The sequence below is a fragment of the Magallana gigas genome, chromosome 8, assembly GCF_963853765.1.
Source record: "Magallana gigas chromosome 8, xbMagGiga1.1, whole genome shotgun sequence".
NCBI classification, from domain to species: domain Eukaryota; kingdom Metazoa; phylum Mollusca; class Bivalvia; order Ostreida; family Ostreidae; genus Magallana; species Magallana gigas.
The window spans coordinates 6,741,098-6,763,187 of NC_088860.1; the positions used below are offsets into that span (position 1 = coordinate 6,741,098).

The 22,090-nt window shown below is 33.6% G+C and overlaps 1 protein-coding gene and 1 long non-coding RNA gene across 17 annotated transcripts in view; one reads left to right on the plus strand and one right to left on the minus strand.

Annotated features, from left to right (window-relative positions):
• LOC105324494 (diacylglycerol kinase delta) overlaps window positions 1-22,090 on the minus strand; it is a 38,634-nt gene that overhangs the window by 13,353 nt on the left and 3,191 nt on the right. For 8 of the 15 annotated variants that reach the window (XM_066070365.1, XM_066070371.1, XM_066070366.1 and 5 more), the window contains 6 exons: window positions 21,995-22,057; window positions 15,393-15,473; window positions 8,725-8,829; window positions 4,961-5,093; window positions 1,496-1,602; window positions 173-301 (listed from right to left, as the gene is read on the minus strand). In XM_066070365.1, coding sequence (XP_065926437.1) covers window positions 173-301; window positions 1,496-1,602; window positions 4,961-5,093; window positions 8,725-8,829; window positions 15,393-15,473; window positions 21,995-22,057 — 618 coding nt within the window. Of the gene's footprint in view, window positions 1-172; window positions 302-1,495; window positions 1,603-4,960; window positions 5,094-5,907; window positions 5,927-8,724; window positions 8,830-9,880; window positions 9,901-10,042; window positions 10,629-10,798; window positions 11,213-12,256; window positions 12,435-15,392; window positions 15,474-21,994; window positions 22,058-22,090 lie in introns of those variants that run through there. The other 7 variants (XM_066070375.1, XM_066070374.1, XM_066070372.1 and 4 more) reach the window with 7 other exon arrangements.
• Window positions 11,301-20,825, plus strand: LOC136271097 (uncharacterized). 2 transcript variants are annotated; one of them, XR_010708921.1, is made up of 3 exons: window positions 11,301-11,440; window positions 11,942-12,126; window positions 20,741-20,825. It is a non-coding gene; the product is annotated as an uncharacterized lncRNA (long non-coding RNA). The 2 variants fall into 2 exon arrangements; XR_010708922.1 differs by lacking the exon at window positions 20,741-20,825 and adding an exon at window positions 14,454-15,543.

Here is a 22,090-nt window from a genome sequence, read left to right on the forward strand (position 1 = left end):
TTGCAAATTAAATGCATTCTCAAATTTTCAAATTTGCGTTCTTCTATGAAATTCAAAAAGTGCACAGTGAAGAAGTGCACAACTTAAATAACATAGCAAATATACCTTTTATTATTTTACTGTATTGTGCTGTAAGTGCTTGGAATTCCTAGATATATCTAGATATACGTACCATGGCCTTACACCAGAGACACCGCCAGTCCTGTAGTTTTAGCACACTTCCACAAGTCTTGTCACAGACATTACACTTAGCACTGACCGGCAGGTTTCCCTCTAACCACTGGTGTGGCATTGAGATCAGCTACAACACAGTCAAGTATAACCCATAAATATATAGCATTGAGATCAGCTACAACACAGTCAAGTATAACCCATAAATATATAGCATTGAGATCAGCTACAACACAGTCAAGTATAACCCATAAATATATAGCATCGAAATCAGCTACAACACAGTCAAGTATAACCCATAAATATATAGCATCGAGATCAGCTACAACACAGTCAAGTATAACCCATAAATATATAGCATTGAGATCAGCTACAACACAGTCAAGTATGACCCATAAATATATAGCATTGAGATCAGCTACAACACAGTCAAGTATAACCCATAAATATATAGCATCGAAATCAGCTACAACACAGTCAAGTATGACCCATAAATATATAGCATTGAGATCAGCTACAACACAGTCAAGTATGACCCATAAATATATAGCATTGAGATCAGCTACAACACAGTCAAGTATGACCCATAAATATATAGCATTGAGATCAGCTACAACACATTCATATATAACCCGTAAAAATATAGCATCAAGATCAGCTACAACACGTTCAAATATAACACGTATATATATCATAGAAATCAGCTACAACACAGTCAAATATAACACGTAAATATATAGCATCAAGATCAGCTATAACACATTCAAATATAACCAGTAAATATATAGCATCAAAATGCTAAACAAATTTGGATGATGAATTAATTGTTCATTCAGTACGGCTACATAGAGATTTCTATTAGAACACAGTAGATTATCTACATGTACTGAAAATGCAGTCAGCACATAAACATTTCTATGAAAATACACCAATATGAACTTGAAAATGAAAAATTTAATTAATTATTCAGTCTGTTAATTAGACATGTTGATATTAATCAAGTACACACAAGTTTCTTCACTAAGTTTTTTAAGCTGTGGTCAAATACAATCATTTAAATTCTTGGGGCCAATTTTCGTGGATTGTGGATTTTTTGCTTATTTGTGGGGATGTAATTTGGTGGATGCGTTGGTTTTCAGTTTCAGTAAGAAAACTAAATCTTTTACAATTAGTTTTCATCGAGGATGTAAATTTGTGGGTGAGGGCTACCCATGAATACCACGTAAATTGAGCCACTATGAATTCTAATGATTCCACAGTAACCTCCTTGCTGTAAGCCCATGCTATAGAAATGCATGTATTCACCTAAACCATGGTTACTTACACCGTCTTCATCTTCCAGAATTTCTCTTCCAATGGCCGCCAGAGTGGTCCACTTACAGTTAGATTGAGCTTTCACAGCACATCTCTTGTGGGCTTTGAACTTGCATACTACAACAAATAGAATAGACCACCATTGAGATATACAGTGGGTCAGGACTAACAACATCACCTGCAGCACATCATATTTTGTTTCATACTTAAGATCTTGTGATTCGAGGATTTTGGTCAAACCCACCTGAATGCAGAGAACTAGCTGTTTTGCATTCAAATATACTGTAGTAAATTCTGATCAATTATGAGTCATATTGAAATATTGACCTTGTCCATGTTGGAATCACGATTTCTGATTTATCAGAACAAAGAGAATAGAGAATTACAGAGTTCTGAGCATAATGGTGTTTTTTACTACAACATTTACAGTACCACTGTAAATAAATAGGAACTACTGTACATAAAGATTTTTCTGTTAGGTTAATGGACCACTTACAGAGATGCAATAATAAAGATTTTTTTTAAAAATTAGCAATAAAAATGTTGGTTTTTACATCAATATTCTACACAAGACCCCTTTGAGGTCAATAACTCTGGTAAAATGTGGAACCAGGACATCTTGTTAATTCCTGAAAGAAAGAGGATGTTAAAGTACAGTGACTCCATCATCAAATAAATTAACCAAATTCAGAGTCACGCAATCAGGTAGCATACGACAGTATTCCAAGACATACAATACAGTGATCAATACAAGAGGGGAATATTATACCATACAAGTCTATTTTTGTCCATAGATCTGCACAAAATATAGAACCGACTTTAATGTTTGGAGTCACTTCAAGCAAAAATGACAGAAACAGATTATGAAATAAAGCCAATAATAGAAAGTTTTTCAATTTTCTCAGAAAAAATGAAATCTAGAATTCAATTTTGCAGCCATAAATCCTCACAACAGTGAAATGTCATCAAGTCACGATGTCAACTATTTGTGTTACTACTGAAACAGTTCTACCGGGGCTTGATCTCAAAACCACAGAACCATTAGAAGGAAAATCAGTCAGGATTTCTTTTAAAACCCATCCATTTATTGGTCAGGAATCGCACATGTTCTTGTTCTAGCACAAACCATAAGCCCGGCTTTGATCTATCCGAGTCCATTGGCAAGACCTGGCTTATTGATGAGAAAAACTAACCACAGCTTTACGACTTTATGTTAATACAAAACAAAACATTGTGCAGCATTCAATCAGCAGTAATGTGCATCATTCATCCCCCTATTCTTTTTGCATGATCTATTTATTTGAGTGTAATGAGTAACAGGGGAGACGTCTTGTCTGTTGGTGCCAGGGGTCACTGGATCTGTTGTCTATAATCCAGCACTCCACAGATCAAACAGTGAACAGAACAAATAAATCACCACCTTCATTACAGGTAAGACAAGCAAAAAACAACTTAATCAGGACCAAACTGTTGCAACAACAAAAGAACTCATTTTTACCACAACAACTAAGTGCATAGATTTGATTCAAAGTTTCAAAATTTCATTTCATAAACTGAATTTTGGGGTCTGTTAAAGAACGGCACACATTTTTTAAATAAGAAATACTGACCAAGTTAAAAGTATCTGCATGTGACAGCTGTTTAAGGTGCACAAACCCTCAATTAAGAAAGATAACTCCCATTGAAACATAGGACTTACATTACTTATTTGTATAAGAGCAACTATTATAAATCTGTGATTCAAAGTGTGCCATGCAATGCATGCTGCATTTTTGTGCATCTCATTTATCATTTAAATCTCTTTATGAAAAAAATAATTACTAAAGCAAAATTTTATATGATTGAACAGCGGGATGATTAACCATAAGTTTAGCAGCATTTTATAAAAATTTAAACAGCTGTCTGCAGAATCAAGCCAACAGAACTCTTCACAATGTTTTAATGCTTATCCATTGTGTATGTATAAGCCAGTCAAATTTGCTTCCATTTTCAAGTTCTGTTTCTCCCTTTTTTCACTCAAAAATCCCAGCACATGATAACATACAGCATACTTTACATCAAGGTAACCTTTTTTAAGTACACAATTTTTGCACTGGGAAACATTTTCAATTTTTTTTTCTTGGAGATAATTCAATTTAATAGTACATTTAGATTATATTACTCAAGGCCAAACAAAATAAGAAATGTTCCGAGTTCATGTGTAATTCTACCTCGCAGGAAATCACATAACATGCACGCTGATATAGAATTTCATTTTTTCATACTGGTATCTGCCTTTTTTAAAATTTCCCTTAAAGTAGTACTGTATCAATAGCCTTTCTTCTTTTAAGAAAGTTAATTCAGTAAGTCTTATCAGCAAGCCTCAATCAGGTCAGGACAACCAAAATCATTTAGAGAGTTTTATATTCTTAAAGTTCTTCAATCAGCAGTGTTCATATTCTTCATGACAGTGGACGAAAAAAAAGACCTATAAGAACCTACAAGCTATGCAAAATTAAGGCAAAATTTTATTTTCTCCAAGGGATTTGAATTCAAGATCAATGAATGTAATGTACAGCATCATGAGACAGTAATAATTTCCCACAACCACAAATTAAATATTCAAAGTAATGGCATACTAACCAACTCTAATTACTATGTACGGTACACAAAGGGTATGCACTCTAGCATTATCAAGAAACAAAATGTGACCAAAGTAAAGGCAAATGTAACATTAACTTTACAAAAGTACTGCACAGAGGGTATGTACTCTATGGCTGTAGTAATTACACACTACACACCTTCACAGATGTATGAGCAAGAATGGGGATGAGGGGAGAGAAAATGTGCTCCAGACAAGTGGTATTGGACAGAAAGACTGACTTACAGTATAATACACTATAATGTTTCCACTGTGTGGGGCCCTAATGACCTTACAAAAATTCTGTAAACGTACTACATTTAGCTGTGTATTTTATTTAGCGCTTTTGGTGGAACGATACTTCCGCTAAAGCAAGTACATCACTAAATGCCATGCATAAATGTATAAGAAAAGTCACATTCAGGAAAATGCTAATTCAAATCCTCGCCAACTTGTTTAAAAACTAATTTCCGCCAAATATCGTAAACACCAAATATAATACGTTTACAGTAGTACAGAGAGGCTCTGTCCTCCAATACAGCCAGAGAAATGACTCTGAGATACTCACAAGAAAGACACAGAAGATATATATACCGGTATACCATATACAGTAAAACACGCTTATAATGAAGTGCCAGGGACAGCGATTTTACTTTGTTATAAGCTATAAGCGATAATTCGTTATCTCCGTCAAGTTTTAAGCGTGTAATAAAGTTACAGGGAATTAAAAATCACTTCACTGTAGGCATAAGTTCATAATAAGCGTGTTCGCTATAACCGTGTTTTACTGTATACTGTCTACATAGCATGTATTCTACACTACTACAGGTAAAGAAATGACCCTGAGATACCCACCCTCGCAGGAGAGTCCATGGGAGGTGACCCCTGAGAGGGCCTCACGGCAGACATTGCAGTAGGTGGGACGGGCGTGGGAACACGCGTACCAGTTGTGCTGGCCGGACATCATCTCACGCTGACTGGCATTCCCCTGTAACAAAGACATCATCATTAATACATACACCAAATACTGGGAGGGAGGATGAATAATAACAGCTTCATACATGTATTACAATTCTAGAATTTGGTTGTGGAGGGATTCATGTAGCATTGTAAGATTTATTTTTTAACTCTTAGCAACAAATCAGATTTAATTATCTATTGAATCTGTAATTGTGCAGTGACATTAACATAGTGCAATTAAAATTTGACATTCAAAAAAAGATAAACAAAATCATTTACTTTCTCTAAGAAACAAGCTTTACATGAACCTGTTATCATTATAGTATCAATAATATGCAACACACAATTCTTTTGTCTCTTTCCTCACAGAAAAGCAACTTTTCTGCCAAGGTAACAACTCTGAGAGACCATGGGGCTAGTCTATAATCCATAAAACAGGGTATACTGTGATGAATAGAGACCAAGTCCTGAAAATCCTCCTGCATAAGTCTCAAACAATAATTCTCAAGAACCATATCAAAGCAAAGTGTTTTATAACCCCTCCCCCCCTCCCCACCCCCCTCTTCTGGACATCAACTTTTCATTCAGCTGACTTTGTTTTTGGTTTTTTAAGAATTGTTGTAAAAGTTTGTTGAAAAAGAAAATTTTACTAAACTATAGTTAATGCGAAATTACTGTACATTAATTTAAAAATAACCTCACCATAATATTGTATTCTAAATGCCAATTTTTATTTTTTTCTCTCTTGCTTCAATCACTTTTGAGTTTTGATTATTAAGATAAGAATGATGGAATCCAAACTATATCACATAGAGTAAAGTTGTGAATGATTGAGGACATACCTACATCTGCTCTCAGTGGCCATTAGGTCAATCTGTAATTTATCACTGAACAACTGTATAGCAATGTATCATAAACCTCAGGGTCAGCCAGACAATGACAACATTAGTACAGTGCTGCCCCGAGCCATGTTTTAGGGGCAGCCATGTTTTAATAGCCGCCACCTTCAGTCACAAACCACTCCATCTTAGTCTTTTACACCTGGTCATTCCTCTTGTAATCAGTACTTGTTAGTACTTTTATATACATATTTATACTCAATCAAATCAACAAGCTTTAATCAGGTCACAACAGAGACAAATAAGCATGCAAGCTATGCCACTCGTAATCAAGGAATAAGGATGACAGACCTACCGTAATTCATTTCTACTAATAAGGATTTTTGAGTTAGAGTAACTAAAGATGTTCCAAAATCAATAAAAAAAAAAAACCCCATTAAAATCCAATTAGATTTTTAGTAGTTGAACATAATGTGTAAAAAAAAAATGTTTGAAAAATTCTGCAATAGGTTTTCTATCTAAACTGAAATATGATACTTATATTATGATTTTGAATGTTAGATTATAGCAAGTACATTATTGTACAGCAAATACACTATGTAAAGTGCGTGTAAATGACATATAATCTTTTTTTTTCTGAATACTCTATTGCAATTATTACTTATATTTACATAATTTTCAGCAATTGTACGATTAAATATCAGAATATTGACATACTTATGTGATTTTTCATTTCTTTTAATTATGCAAATCCTGCTTGCGTCCCAACAAAACATCATTTGATTTTATTGGACTATACATTACAAAATCGATTCGTAGGGTTATCATAGCCAAAGACAATGAAAAATGTACATATAATATTGCACAATGTAACTTGCCTACATCATAATACAACACATGTGCAAATGCTGCAAATTGTATTGATTCACTTGACGTTGCATTTAAATTTTGTATAAATTTCAAATGTCATTTTTTTAAAATAATGGGCCTTTTTTTCTAATTTAAGTTGTTAAAAATTAAATCACAAGGAATAAAATTTCTAGCTAAGTTAGAGAGTATAACTTACCTGGTAACTTGACACAGTTTTAGCTTTTTTTTAAAAACTGCTTTATGGTTTATAAAGCGTGAAGTAAATTCATTCCTTAAATGAATTTATTTTTTGCAAAATCTTTCAAACAGTCAAAATGTGACACAAGGTTGGTTTTATTTCCAAATTTCATTGCGATATATTAGGGTTTTAACTATTGCACTAGTAAATTATGGACCTGAAAAAAAATTTCATAAATTCACAATTTTATTGAATCTTTACAGAACTAACACATAAACCTGAAATAAGCAGTTCGCTCATTACAAACCTTTTTGTCAGTCTGTCCATTAGCAACTTGAATCCTCTCAAAATAATGGGTAATTAATGAACTTTCTCTCTTCAGACCTCTCAAACAGCAAAACATTTTCTTGAATTAGTGATATCCAGGAGTAAAACAACAATTCAAACACAATTCCATGGAGATCACAATCAAATATTTTGGTCCACTGTTTGTCTAAGATGTGGCAATCCAATATCTAATATCTCAATCAAAATTGAAATGTCTTGATCCAATATATAAAATATGAAGTCTCATTTTCACCCCTTGTCTAATATCTGATATCTTAACCAAAAATGAAATGTATTTCTGATATCACCATTAATCTCGTTCCAACATTGCTCTTCGTAACTGATCAATCCAATTAAATTCAAATTCGTTTCGAGTCATATTTCCGAATTTAACTTGAGATATTTCAATTTACAATCAGATATCTCAATTCTCTGACTTCTATGACACATAAAAAGCTGCTTCTAGGCCTCAAGTCAGTCTTTCAAGATCCCCAGCAGGAGACAGAAGTTTACTGATGGAAATCCTCCCTACAACTCCCTGATTCAGCATCATGTCAAAAACTCAGGTCTCCTACTGTCACTTCTTGTCTTTTCAATTCCTTATAGCTACAGATCTACTATCATAGGCAAGATAAACAATTGATTTTTCTGACGTGTTATTTCTGAAAGATTTTTCTCATTTACTACGACGGCATTGTCTTGCGTCAATCTCAATCCCATTAAGTGAATTAAAAAAGAAATATGCAAAAAGTAATGCAATTCTAACGAAATCTTATCGAATTCCTTTTAAGTTCAAACAGCACATAAAAAGATTTTATAATCCAATGATGTTGTCAAATTAAACATTCATTTTTCAACATTAAACATTGATCAAATTAATCTTCATTCACTTTTGCGTGTCTCTGATTCTTAAAGAAATCTTGTATACAACAGTTTGAGTTATATTACAGCTAAGATTAGCACCAAATGGAAGCCCACTTGAACATGACACCTATGCATTACACAAATGTTACTTTAAACATGTATCACGTTTTGATTTACTAACAATATGAATTCTTTGTTCTGGTAACCACTGTATTTTCACATTAAGAAGTCCTTTGTATTACAGAATCTCCTATTTTAACAAATTTTTTGTTGCTTATTTTCAACAATTTGGATAATTCATCAATCATTTTTCTAGGCTATTTTGAGTGATCATTCAGTATCATCAGTGTTTGTATAATAAGAATATGTATTTCAATATTTCATATGATTTACTTTCCAGAACAACAAAAAAATACATCACAGCAAAACTGATATTCTGCCCTACCTGCTGAAATCCCGACAAGTTTTTGGGGGTAAGTGCATGATCTTGACCAGATACCCTGCCCTAATGTTCCTAATGATGTCTGCTAATTAAAGAAGAGATGGGAAGGGACAGCTTCCCATCAAAAAGTGGTACTTACATCGTAAAACTCTTTGTTAGTGGCCGTTTTAAGGGCCGTGATCCATTCCTCCATCTCTCTCCGACTGTCTGCGCACAGAACAAGGTTCCTGAACGGGGTTATCACCTACAAAACACAGTATATTATAGGTATTATCTTAGTCATAGTAAAAGTACTGAGTCTACCATATTCAAAACAGTCATATTATAGGTACAGGGTCACCATATACAACAAAACAGTCACAGAAATAGGTATATATTAACTGTACATACTGTACAAAAACATTCACATAAAGTGACTACAATGAAGGTCCCAAGTTATCACCTGCAAATCAGTCATAAAAAATCCCCCACACAGAACTTGAGGACATAAAGAATCTCCCGGCCAGGCATCCAACAAATGGTCAAGGATGTACAGTTATTGGTTACTGTCCTGGCAAGGGGATCCTTGGGGTGGTGCTGCCTAATGTCTCAGATGTCAGAGACAATGTCAGAGGCAAACATATTACTAAAGTTTGAAACTTTGATCAGTTGAGAATTGCAAGTAACATATTGTAAACAGGCAAAGGGACATGACACTCTGAAGAAAACCAGTCAGGTTTAGACAGCCAAAGGTAATGACTTCCTAGTACAAGGTTGTTAGTTTAAAAGTCAATGCATACTCCATTACTATTGGAATGTGTAAAATAACACATGAGTTTATAGTAGTAAAATTCAGACAGTAAATACTGGTAACAGATTTTTTGAAAAAGTACTAAAGGCAACAACTCAACTCTTTAGCCTGTTACAGGTTCTACAACTAGAATTCAGAAGACTTAGAATTTGAATGATTTTTAATGCAAAATACTGCATTCAAATATCAGCATCACAATTGCAAAATCTTCATATCATGTAATCTGGGGTTTTATTGAGCCTGACGGTTTTTCATTATACATGTAATGTGCAATCAATTCTATGTGAAGACTTCAATTTTTTCTACAATTTTTTGCATTTCTCAAATCAATGAATATTTTAAAATCAAATTATTTAAACATATTACAATGTTTTGACATGTTCTTCATTTCCACATTGCCGTGCTCTAGTCAAGAATTGTTTCTCTCCAGAGTTCATGCATTGCAGCAAAAATGTCAATAGTTATATGTGATAAATCATAACATAAAGACTATAGAAATACATACATTATTACAAACTGTGTTAGTTATCAACCATCCAAAACTCCCTATAGTACCTCACGCACAATATGTGTGTACCATACCACAGATCCCAAAAGAAGCAACATGCAATATATGTCTTATCATTAAACGTAAAAAAAAAAAAAAAAAAAAAAATTGTGGACACACCCTAGCTTCCAATCGAATGTCAGGGAAGTGTGAAATCCTGTGTAATCTGATGGCATCTCTGTTATTTATCACGATATCAAACATACGTGAGAGGCAAGTATATAGAAATCCAGCGCGGAGGTGAAGAAAAAAAAACCCCACACTAAGCCATGAGTGATGTGACTATATGTGAATCTACGTCTATTCTCCCCTACAGACTTACCATGAAACCCTGGCGGCAGGAAAAAGGCATGAGTCGTATTAGAACTTAGGTAGTACAGGTTTATATATATTCACATGCATACTTAATGATGTGTCACATAAATAACTGAAAAACTGGCATACGATGGGTCAAATCATGCACATAGCACTGCACCTTTCAATAGTACTAGAACTAAAAATAAAACTAAACAAGGACATCATTTTCACGTAACACATTCTTCCTTGCCAGGTTAACACAACACTGGCTGCTAAATGTCACAAACACTTGGGATTCCTGGGTAGGAGGTGTATATCAGTATCTTGTCACCGGGGGTGGATGGATGTCTACATTCCAGTCTACACCCTGACAAGGGTGACATATGTACCCATATAATATCTATCTACACATCTCATACATGTACGTCAGAGTTTCTTTTTAAATTAGAAAGGATTTACCCTGTAATAGGTATGAACATAATACATCCATAATTAAGCCACAAATTAAAACGTCATAGCTATATAAACAAAGAAGAAAGGAGAGAGGGAGAGTGAACCATAAGCTTCGTTGATACTTACATTAACATAGTCAAGAGAACCTAAATTAAATTCCGTGCTGGAGTATCTTGACCATTCTATTGAGTTTACACAGTTCCACTCAATGGGAATCAATCCTCAGTCAATCCTACGCAAATCCACAGTAAACACAGACAAATCCGGGCCCGCTAATTAACCAGATGGTCAATGAACATCAGTAGTAAGAGTAATCAACTAATTAAAACCAGGGTAATCCTACACTGAGCTAATCATACTCAAGAAGCAGGGATTCCGAGAAACAGGATTATTTTTATATCACCACTCACTCACACACAAACACACACACAGAGTCTGTACTATCCACAAATTCAAGTCACTCAGTTTGTTTCCTAGTATTTCCTTATTTAACAAATCTGCAATATTATCCCATCAACGAAAACAAGGTCACCTGATGTGGATTTCTCTTCCTGAACCAAGAGGATAATTGGGGTGCTTTGTAGTCTGCCTGTTCACCGATGTTCAATACACCAGCACAAAGAGAGATCAGTGGGAGGGGGAGGCCAATAAAATCAGCTGTCAGGAGACACATTTATACAGTCAGAAAAATTCACCCATCATGATCGCCATCAGATAGAGTAATTGAACGCCTCCTCTTTTTTCTCCTGCAGATAGAATCACCAACAGGCAAGCAAAGATTTTTTTCTCTCTCTTCTTTTACCAGTGAAACTTTCTTTGCCCAACAGGTCTTCAGAGCTGATAATCCACAGATGTTCCAACTTTTATTTAGGAGATTATCATCTCCAGTTAGACAAGGGGGTTAAGCCCTAGGTTCATGACCTCTTGGCTAGACACAGAAATATCCATGGAGAAATCAGCTGATGAAAGTCTAGAAATAAACCCCTCGCATCAGGGATCCAATTTCTCCATCTTTTAATGTGTACTTGTGAAAGATCAAAATTTAAAGAACAGAAAATATTCCATTAATTATGGAGTTGTTTCTATAGTGAGTACAACTGGGTTGATACAGAAAGGTGGAGTACTGGAGAGATTACACTGAAGATTTGTGTGCTAGCTCCCACTGATGTATCAGAATAAATTACTTCTAAACTTTCTCCCGCTATTTCAAACATGCATCCATCAAACGTTGAGAAAAAGAAAGATTGTGTAAACTTCTTGCCTTTACAGACCAGTTAATGACGTCACTTGTCTGTCCGCCAGCTCACTTCTCCTGTGTAACATCAACAAGGCGAGATTTCCCTGTACTAACGCCAAAGAAAGCAACTACCTACCGGCCAGCCAACACTTCACCCCTTTCTATGCTACAATCCTCATGTACGGCATCTTTATCAGCAGCAGAATCTGCTGGGAAGGTATTTCTTTGTAATGTTTACACTACATGTATATATATATATCATATCTCACCTGGTGCTAAGAAAAAGAAATATCACCTTTATCTGACAGCTGTCACCAAAAACAAAGTCAACAATTATAAACACGTACCCTCTCAATAATATTTTTCAACAAGCAAAATATTATTGAAAATATGAGACACTGTATCCTTCATCAGACAGTCCAAATAAGGCTGTAAACACTAGTGCAAACCTAAATTACCAGACCCAATTCCTGTTTGTCTGTTTACAACCTGAGTGGCTTTATGCTGGAAGAGTTCTGATTGTGACAGGGAATTATTAACACCACTGGTGACCACCAATAAAACTCCAGATCCATAACATCATTAACGCATCTACCTTCTTACCACACAAACAGGTGGCACAGAAAAGTACAGCAAAACATTGCCAAACAACAACTCATCACAAACAGTCAACAAAATGACTTCAAAAATAACTCTGAACTAAATGTGCCCTGTACACTTTGTATAATTGTAGAATTTGTTGGATCAAGTACTTACTACTGAAAAGCTAACATCATGCACTGGTACTGGCAAATGAAGAGTAAAGCTTATTAATAAGTGCAAATGCATGACATTTGTAATCTATAACTTTCAAATCAAATTTTTCAGCTCTTGGTTGAAATAAAACTTGTTCACATTTCTATCCTTTTATCTAAGTGACATCGAGTCCTATAAACCCCTAAGTAATATATGGTACTGTTATGCGAAGCATCAAACAGCAATTAAAGATTTTTTCATACGGTGCCTCTTCTTGAAAATCTATCAACATTCCTGAATAATCATTGGTTCCACACCAATGTATTTTCACGAAATATTGATGGATTTGGCAGAAAAAACTAATTGCAGCCATATAATACAAGTCAGTGACCATGAAATGGCAAAAACAGCACAAGATCGGGAACCCCACCTCTCACTAACACCTACATGTTTATGACTTCAGACATTAAAACTGTGGGATTGATCATTTCTCCTTTTCAAGTCCAGGCGTGGGGGATACGTTTTTGTTGTTTATCCACAAATTTTCAAGAACTAGTATATTTTAAAGACAAGGAATATGCTTTGTTATATTTTTGGGCAGTTGCTTCTTGTTTTGATAAATAATGCAACTGGTCTTCACTAAGATTTTAATGTCATATAGTAACAGATGAATGTACTAGTACACAGTATACGCCATGTTATTGTTTCTTTAATCAACTCCTTTAAAATTCACAAATTACGCACAACACCAAACAGGACAGTCAGTTAAATATTTACAAAACTGGCTCATTCCAGTCTTCTGGGCTATAAAACTCCCAATCTATAGAATTTTTTTCGCAATAAAATATCCATGATTTAAGTCAACAGTTAACTGATGATGACATACGAATTCATCAAATCTGTTAAATGATATTTGTGTGCATTTATTGTGTAAGAATGAAAAAACTTCATTGATTTGTGAGAAGCCCAGTCAAACATACAGTAAGCACTTGTCAATATTGCAATAATGAGGCTCTGACCCCCCGAGTTTCAAGTCATCTTTGGAAATTAAAAGCATTATACAAATCGTTCACTCCTCTCTGTTTAACTTCTCTTATAGTATATTACAATTAAACCTGAATGAATGTTCAGACAGTCATTTTCCTGACATTGCAATTTTTAAATTTTATAAATGTCATTGACCATCTCATTTTTTTGTGTTTGGGAACACAGAATTGTAGAATGTAACTAAATCTTAGTTCTTCAAAGTATGATATTTTATATTTAACTATTTAATAGTTTGTGAATTATTGACTAATTCACTCATGAATGTCATACAGTTATTAATATTTGTTGAACTATCTTGGAGAGACAAAAATACTATCCAAGGCAAAGGCAAACCCTTCCGCCTGAGGGCCAAACAAATCACATGTTGTCAAATCCCCAGTCAAAATGCCTTGTTATTTCCTTTCCTATAGATATAAGCATCATTTTGAGTTGCCAACAGTCACTAAGGTGGCACTGAATTTCAGCTATGTTTATAGGGCAAAAATTGCAAGAATGTTAGATATAATACACATGTAAATTAGCAGTCATGTGATGCTTAAGTCCAACAATTTTCATGTTGGCTGGAAGACTAGGCAGCATTATTACTTTGTTGAACTTTTGGTTGGTAAGAAATACATTGACAAGTGATTATAAACATAAAAGCCAATGTTTTATTTACTGAAGGATGTTCATTTAGAGCAAGTGGAGTTAATGTTACTCTTTATTGTGAATACAACATGATATTCACCAATAGATGCATATGGAATTATTTTTTATATATAGACTATGAAAGACATAAGACGTTCACTCGGTATAATGTTGTCTTGAGGTCACCACCGCTTTGCCTCGACTAAACTTGGCTTGGCTTCACCACGGCAGTAACAATGATGGTGTCTATATCAGAATCACAAGGTTATAGCATACAGTCATGTACAGTACATCTTTTAACTTCATTGTATTTGTGACATGGTGAGGCATATTCAGAAATATTCGTTGAATACATGTGACTGTACTTAGATTTATTTAATTTTTTGAGACTGTAGAGACATAGAGTGATCTTTCAATGACTGCTGGGGCACAGATAAAGATTGAGTCATCTGTTGTTTTGTATCAATTCCAACAGACTCTGTTTTAAAACGAATACTTCCCAATATAAACACAATTATGTAAACTACCATCCGAGCAGCCTCTCAAGGATTTATACAGTAAACATAAGTAGAAAACTTGGGAGGTGATTTTGTAAAGTTTCAACTATTCACGCAATCAAAATTTTTTTTGTGGCTATTCCAATTCAATGAAGAGTAAAATAATGAACAAAAAAAGTAAACAAGCTCACATGCACCATGCTCCCACATTACTTGACGATACTACACATAATGAATGTCATGTATGCATACTGGTTAATAATAAAAGGGGCTTAACTCCCAAAGAAATCAACAAATCAAAATATCATGCAATCATGCACTGTGTGTGCATTTATACAAAGTTTTATAATATTCTGTTCAGTGGTTTAAGAGGAGTTGCAGTGACAAAAAAAAGGGCGATTGACTGACTGTCAGATAAAAAACATTGAATCCCTCGCAACTTGTGGCATGGAGAATGAAAAGTTTTGGCAATGTTAGGCGACCTGATAGATCAATTGAGAGGCTGAAATTCAACTGGTCTGGTTAGAATGAATCAAAGTGCCCTCAGTGTGGAGTGCCTTTGTTACAAAAGACTTACCTGAAAGCTGTGGTTGATATTCTTGGTGCTGCATTCTGCTACACTCAGATCAGTCAGTTCTATCTCATCAAAAATGACAGACTGAAAGAAACAAAATCAAAAGATGTACCGACTTTTAAACAGGACTTATTCAGCAGTAGTTTAATATATTTCTGACATTTAAAATTTTTTTTTTACCAAAATCCTTAATTAATGGTACTAAAAATTTTCATGGTACTTAAATACTGGGGCATAATGTCCAACATCATAGAACATTTAGTACCGATACAATTGGAAATATAGCACACATAAGATGTACTTGTATTGAGTTTAAGAATTAGTACAAGTACATGACAAAAAAAAAAAAATCAAAACTCAAGAGTTTAAACTTCATATTCGAAGTTATAATAATACATGTATTAAAAATTCTGTTTTTATCATTTAAAAAGTTATAACAACTATTTCATCATGGAAGTAAAGAAGTATCAATTAAGTCACATGACAGACAATTTTAACAATGATTTAAAAGATGACAGTGTTAATTTTGTTTCCATCTGTGACCAAAAACAATATTTTTACTCTCCAACAACATATTTCCTTCAATAAATGTGGTTTATGATTAACATTAAACTTAATATATCATTAATATCAGTTTTATTTCGGAATTTTTGAAGGTGTCAATTAAAATAAAATGTTAATATCAATGCATTGTAAGTTAATTCTTAAATATTCCATAGAACTATGAATTATCATTCTTATTTAGTCATTAATTCACACATTCATGATTTATACTTATTGACAATTAGTGCGACTATAAGAATCAGTGAATCATTCAGGAAAGATAACTCTGATTTGAATTTTAAATATCATATCAACAGGAGTTATCTAACCTTTAACATTGCAGTAGATATATATACAATTCTTAAAGCAATATGAGGTGCAATTTTCATTGAAATTTTTTTATACGAAAATGTTATTTTCTACTAAAATGACAAAAAATATCATGTTTTATAAATTTCTGTTTGCCATATTTTTGTGGGAAAAATAAAATTCTAAATAATACAGCTCATATTGTTTTAAAATTTAAAATGTCCTTAATTTCATCCCTTCAATTGGTGTGTGGGCAATATTGCTCACCTGTGCAATGTGATCAAATTTTGATCAAGGTAGCTTACTACACTTGCAAATCAAATATTTAAAAAGTATCAGCTGCAGGTCTGTTGCTTCTAGACTGAAAAAGTTTGGATGGACCTGGGAGCAACAATTCCTTACATGTTTAAAAAAATGCAATTTACAGGGCACAAAAATAGGTTTGGACTGATTAATCTTATTTCTGAACACATTCCTCTGACATTTTAACTACGGATATCGTCACTTTACTTGCCTCTGATATTCTTTTAAACACTATATATATATCAACATCCCTTAAAGTGAAGAAGTGTAGTTTGCTTACATAAAAATGGTGACTCTCCAGTCTTCGAATTTAAGCGGTAGCCCGATGACCGAGGCTAGTAAAATCAGGATTGGGCTACCAAATATTATTTTCGCGCATGCCCGATGGGCTTGTACATTATTTCCGGCGGTCATTGAAATTATGATACCATTTTTAAAATATAAGGAAGATGCTATTCCGGGTAAAAAAAAAACCATCAAAAGGACCGCTCTAACAGAAGAAGAAAAGGTTGGGGTGAAGAAGAGATATGAAGAAAAGCTTCAACGGAAATTTCAGCGAGCTTAGTTAGAAGACCATGGCTAGATTTCGTAGATGACTTGATGAACTGCACCTGGTGCAAGAAGGAAAACGTCTGAAACTGGTGTGATTCCTGATCATAGTGATGCTGGAGTAGTCACCCCATCAGTAATTCCAGGAGAGGAGGTATTCATCTTTTACCTTTCTTATGTTTTACATATTGTTTAGAGATTAACTTACACTTCAGAAAAAGTTGACAACCTTTGTTTTTATATTTATAGGATGAAAGTGATGATGAAGAACTGGAAGAAGAGTATGACTATGAGGATTCTGAAGAATCTGACAATGAAATGACAGAGCTAGAAGTTGAAAGAGAGTTTGAGCTCTTGTAGTGCAGTGCTAACTTTCAATGCATTACTAAATAAAAAGTCATTTTTTGTCGAGTTGTTTTTATTGTTCTTGATTTGGGCTAATAAAATTTTGTTTGGGCTACCAGATTTTGTAACCTCACTTGCCCTATGGGCTTGTAGTAAAAAAAGTTAAGCGCAAAGACTGCTCTCGATCTGAAAACATAATGTACTTCATTTTCCTGTAATCCAGCATGTTTATGTGAAGTGATGACATCAGTAGTAAATTGTCTAAAAAATAATTGATGGTACTGATTATTTCCACAGAATTTGTGTGGAAAAAGGTTTATTAGTCCTAAACTACCAGTAGTTCATTTTTTTGTCTTCCGTAAAAAAAAAGTTTTTACATGTAAGAAACTATTGCTCCCAAGTCGTCCATCCATATTTTTGCAGACTGGGAGCTATATACCTATGCATAAAGCTAAAAAAGTATTTTTAAAAATTTATTAAAGAAAGTATTTTTCCCCAGCCAACCCTTATTCATCAACAACAGGTACGCTTGCATATAAAAAAAATAGCATATAAATCATTCCTTGAAGATAGAACAAAGTTCTAAAATGACGCTTATTATTTCCATTTTTTTCCCACAAATTACATTGTATTTCCCAGAAAAAGTGAGAAAGTTAAATGAATCATTACTGGTATATACCAATACATGTACGAATGTTTATTATCTAATTGATAAAAAAATTAATTATCTGCATTTATGATGGTTCTCATCCGCCAATAAGTTTGAACTGTTTTGCAATTAATCAATAACCACTTGAATTGTATATACATTCCAAGTGTCAGTCATTGTAAACAAGGAATTCATTAAACACAATCATTGTGACAAACACTTTTCATTTGTCATTTGATTGACCTGAGAAAGCTACTCAGATATACAGCTCTGGGTTCCAACACTAATGCAAACAACAAGAAAGCATAGACAGCAAGACTAAAACAAACTCTATCGGTAATCTAAAAAATCAAGTCCTCACAGCAATTGGACACTCATTATATTAATAGATTAAAGATGAATCGCATAGGCCTTTAAATGGAGAAAAAGTTACTTTAGAAGTTATTTCAAGAAATTCAATAAAAATCAATAACTGCAAAGCAAACTGTTCGTGGCAGCTGCATAAGATATAAATGACATATATTTTATCATATTTCATAAAATTATCTTTCATGATATTATTTTTATATTTCTATATGTCATGAATAGCTGCTTTATCACTCTGCAATAAATTTGAATAGCCATGGTATCCATTTCAAGTGCTTAAACATCTATATCAAATGGCCACACACAATCACTGATCATGGTTTGTAGGGACACGCCCACTTTTCAGGGACCAGTGCTAGCGTACTGGTCAGACAGTAAGCTAAGACAAACATGGAACAGCTTGGCATGCTTAAAAAAAACACCCACAAATTTATTTCAATCAAACCCTTATGTGGATTATATCATAAAAAAACCTCAATAAGAATGGACCAATTTATCACATTAGTGTACTTTCACAAAGCTGTGCCTGACCTATATCTGGAGTAATCTAAGGCTGGATTCAATATATTGCTGGAAGTTTTATGATTTCAAAGTCCTATTCAGATGGATTTCACACCAGATCACTTTAAGTTGAACCATTAATATATAAATTATTAATTAGAAATTTGTTGTTCTACCAAACAAGAGTGCGGATTTCAATTAATTCCAAAACCTCTTGGGAGACCTCTACAGTTGCACCTTCTAACATAGTAAAATTGAAACAAGTTCACATAAAAGTAATACACAGCGAGTTTTAGATTTGTAATTGAAAATATTAATAAATAGCATTGTTTTTCTCCATTATTGTTATTTGAATCAACACTAAAAGGTCTTTTGGCAGGTTTTTCTGACACTAAGATTTAAGGAGGAATACTCGTGAATCGTTAAGTTGTGGTTTACAACTCCAATATCTGTGATGACGTTGGGCGAGTTGTCTAAGCTACTAAAACACGGTAATTTAAATACTGGTAATGCCATTTACTAGAATACCCAACATGCAACAAGAATAATCTGGTGTCTCTTTGTCTCACTCCAAATTAAAAACCTGTAGTTTCTACCATATAATGATGTAAAAAATTATGCAGGTTTAATGACAAGGGTATTTCTAAGTTCAAAAGGGCCAAAATTTCCAGAAAAGTAATGGAATCAGAATTTTCTGGTAATATGCACATCTGCACATTGTGTCCTAAATGCCTACAGAGTTTTATGATATTCCATGCAGCCGTTTAAGAGGATTGTGCTTACAAAAAAGCATAACCGACGGACTGACTGACGGACCAGTCAAAAACATACCTTTTACAACTTTGTTGTGTGGGGTTTAATTATGATACATGTATATATATTGTGTGATTTCATATTTGCTTTATTAAGCAAGATTAAAGGCTATTTATATTGCAAGACTTGCTGAGCAAATAAAGATACCATTTCAACTCAATACACTCAATAAAGCAAACATAATATCCCATTTATTAATCTCAAGAGAGAACTTAATTTCAAACAAATATTTATCAAATAATATAACAATGCCACATTGTGCCATTATTGTGACTTTGTACAATAAAATGTAGTACATCTTTCATGAGATAAATTTATTTAACTGTTGCTGAATATACTGGTAGACCTTGAAAAATCCAATTTTTTCTCTTAAAAATTTTCTAATCTAACGACTGATTGTTTTCTGCTAAAAAGGAAATTCTGTTGACTTTGCTGTAGTAAAGTTTGATGTATATAAAAAAAATTCACATAAATTGGAAGTTAATAATTTTGAATAGGAGGCCTGCTGGTGTTGGAATAAAGTCTTAGGAGGCATTTATGTCCAGATTATGTGTATAACCTGTACATATAAAATTATAAAGTAGATCTTCCATCACCATAATTTGCCAGAAAACAAACATGACTGACAGTATTTTTTATGAACATATTTATATTTTTAGCTTAGTTTTTAAAAAAAAAACTTTTTTTGACAAATGAAAATAGCAATGTAAAAATAAAGAAACAAGGTCATTAAAGCTTTCATGAGAGGGGCAGAGTCAAAAATAAGTCTTTCCAAAGTAATTTGATCTATAGCTAGCAACCTCTATTACTAAGCATATGTTTTATCAAACGATTTGAATTCACCAATTTATGAGACAAATCTGTGTCTGATAATGTGATAATATTTTTGAAAATGGTATTGGAGCAGGCTAGTACACTCTTACTTTCCATGGCCAATTTTAGGGAAAAATTAATTTTATTTTTCCTGTTTCAGGGAAATACAGGAAATGCAGCATTTTTAGACCCTTCAGGAGGAATGTAATGAGAATTCATAAATAAATAATTTGTTTGAAAGCACATCATTGAAATACAATCACCATAAAACAATTTCCAAACTCGACAATATTCAGGTATAAAGATTACAGAAAACACTCTAAACAAGTTAATAATGTCATGAAATCAAAAGAAACCCAGTCCCTTGACTCATACACACAAGATACTTTAACCCAACTGAGCAATAAATTTAATGCCCAAAAAATAGTTAGAGCCAATTTTGAATTTATTGTATATTGAAAGAAAGAACTTTACAAAATGTAGCTTTCCTGTTCCAAAACAAATGGTCGATTGTCCTGATCAACCAACAGTGTCGGCTGTAACACAAATAGCTATTCAACTTGCTTTACAAAAGACTACTATAGTAATATTATGTAATATTATCTTTGAACAAGTACATGTATATCAAGTTCATCTTCCAGTACTGGTTGAGGAAACTTGAGTCCCCATCTTTGTAATAAATACTTGAGTCCCCAAACTGGTATTGAAAAATTCTCACAAGTTCCAAGTCTAAATATTTTGTATCATTATGTCATTGTTGAATTGAAACCAATTGAAGTAACTTTTATTCAATGATTCATACACATCTATTTGAAATTGAAATACAAATAAGTATACCAGTACCACTCATATTTATGACCTTGACCTCATTGACCTTTGACCTTGACATGTAGATGGTTGGCTCCATAGCTGGCCAGATGCACCAATCCATGAAACATTAACCAGTTGGAGAGGAAGAGACAGCCAAATTTTAAATGCAATAAATCTATGTATGTTTTCAATATCTTTCATCAATCCTGGGAGGGGGGGGGGGGGGTGGGGGGGGGGGGGGGTAAGGTATGTTTTTCTACATATATACATGTAATGTATTTGTGTTATGTGCAAGGATGTCTTTTTAGTTACCAGAAAGTGATTTCAAAGTCATGCATAAAGAAAAAAGTTGTTCTGTAAACAGGAAAGTAAACTAAAATGGTTTTCAAAGACATAAAAAAAAACTTGAAAATATAACTTGGACTTACATCTAGGTATGATAAAAAGGTTGGTGGCGTTTAAGTTTTTTTTAAAGGATTTTTTTAATTCAAAAAAATTATTTCTGCCTTGACTTTGACTGTGTATCTATTTGCAAAGCATTCCTTTTAATGTGTTCAGTAATTTACTGTTTCCATGCTTTCTCAAACTCATCAGTCTTAATTACCTTTGTATCTTTTGCATAATAAAGTTTTCTTCCTTTAAGTTTAAAATATCTTCTTTTCCATCTCTGAAAATGCAGAAACATGTCACAGTAATATGA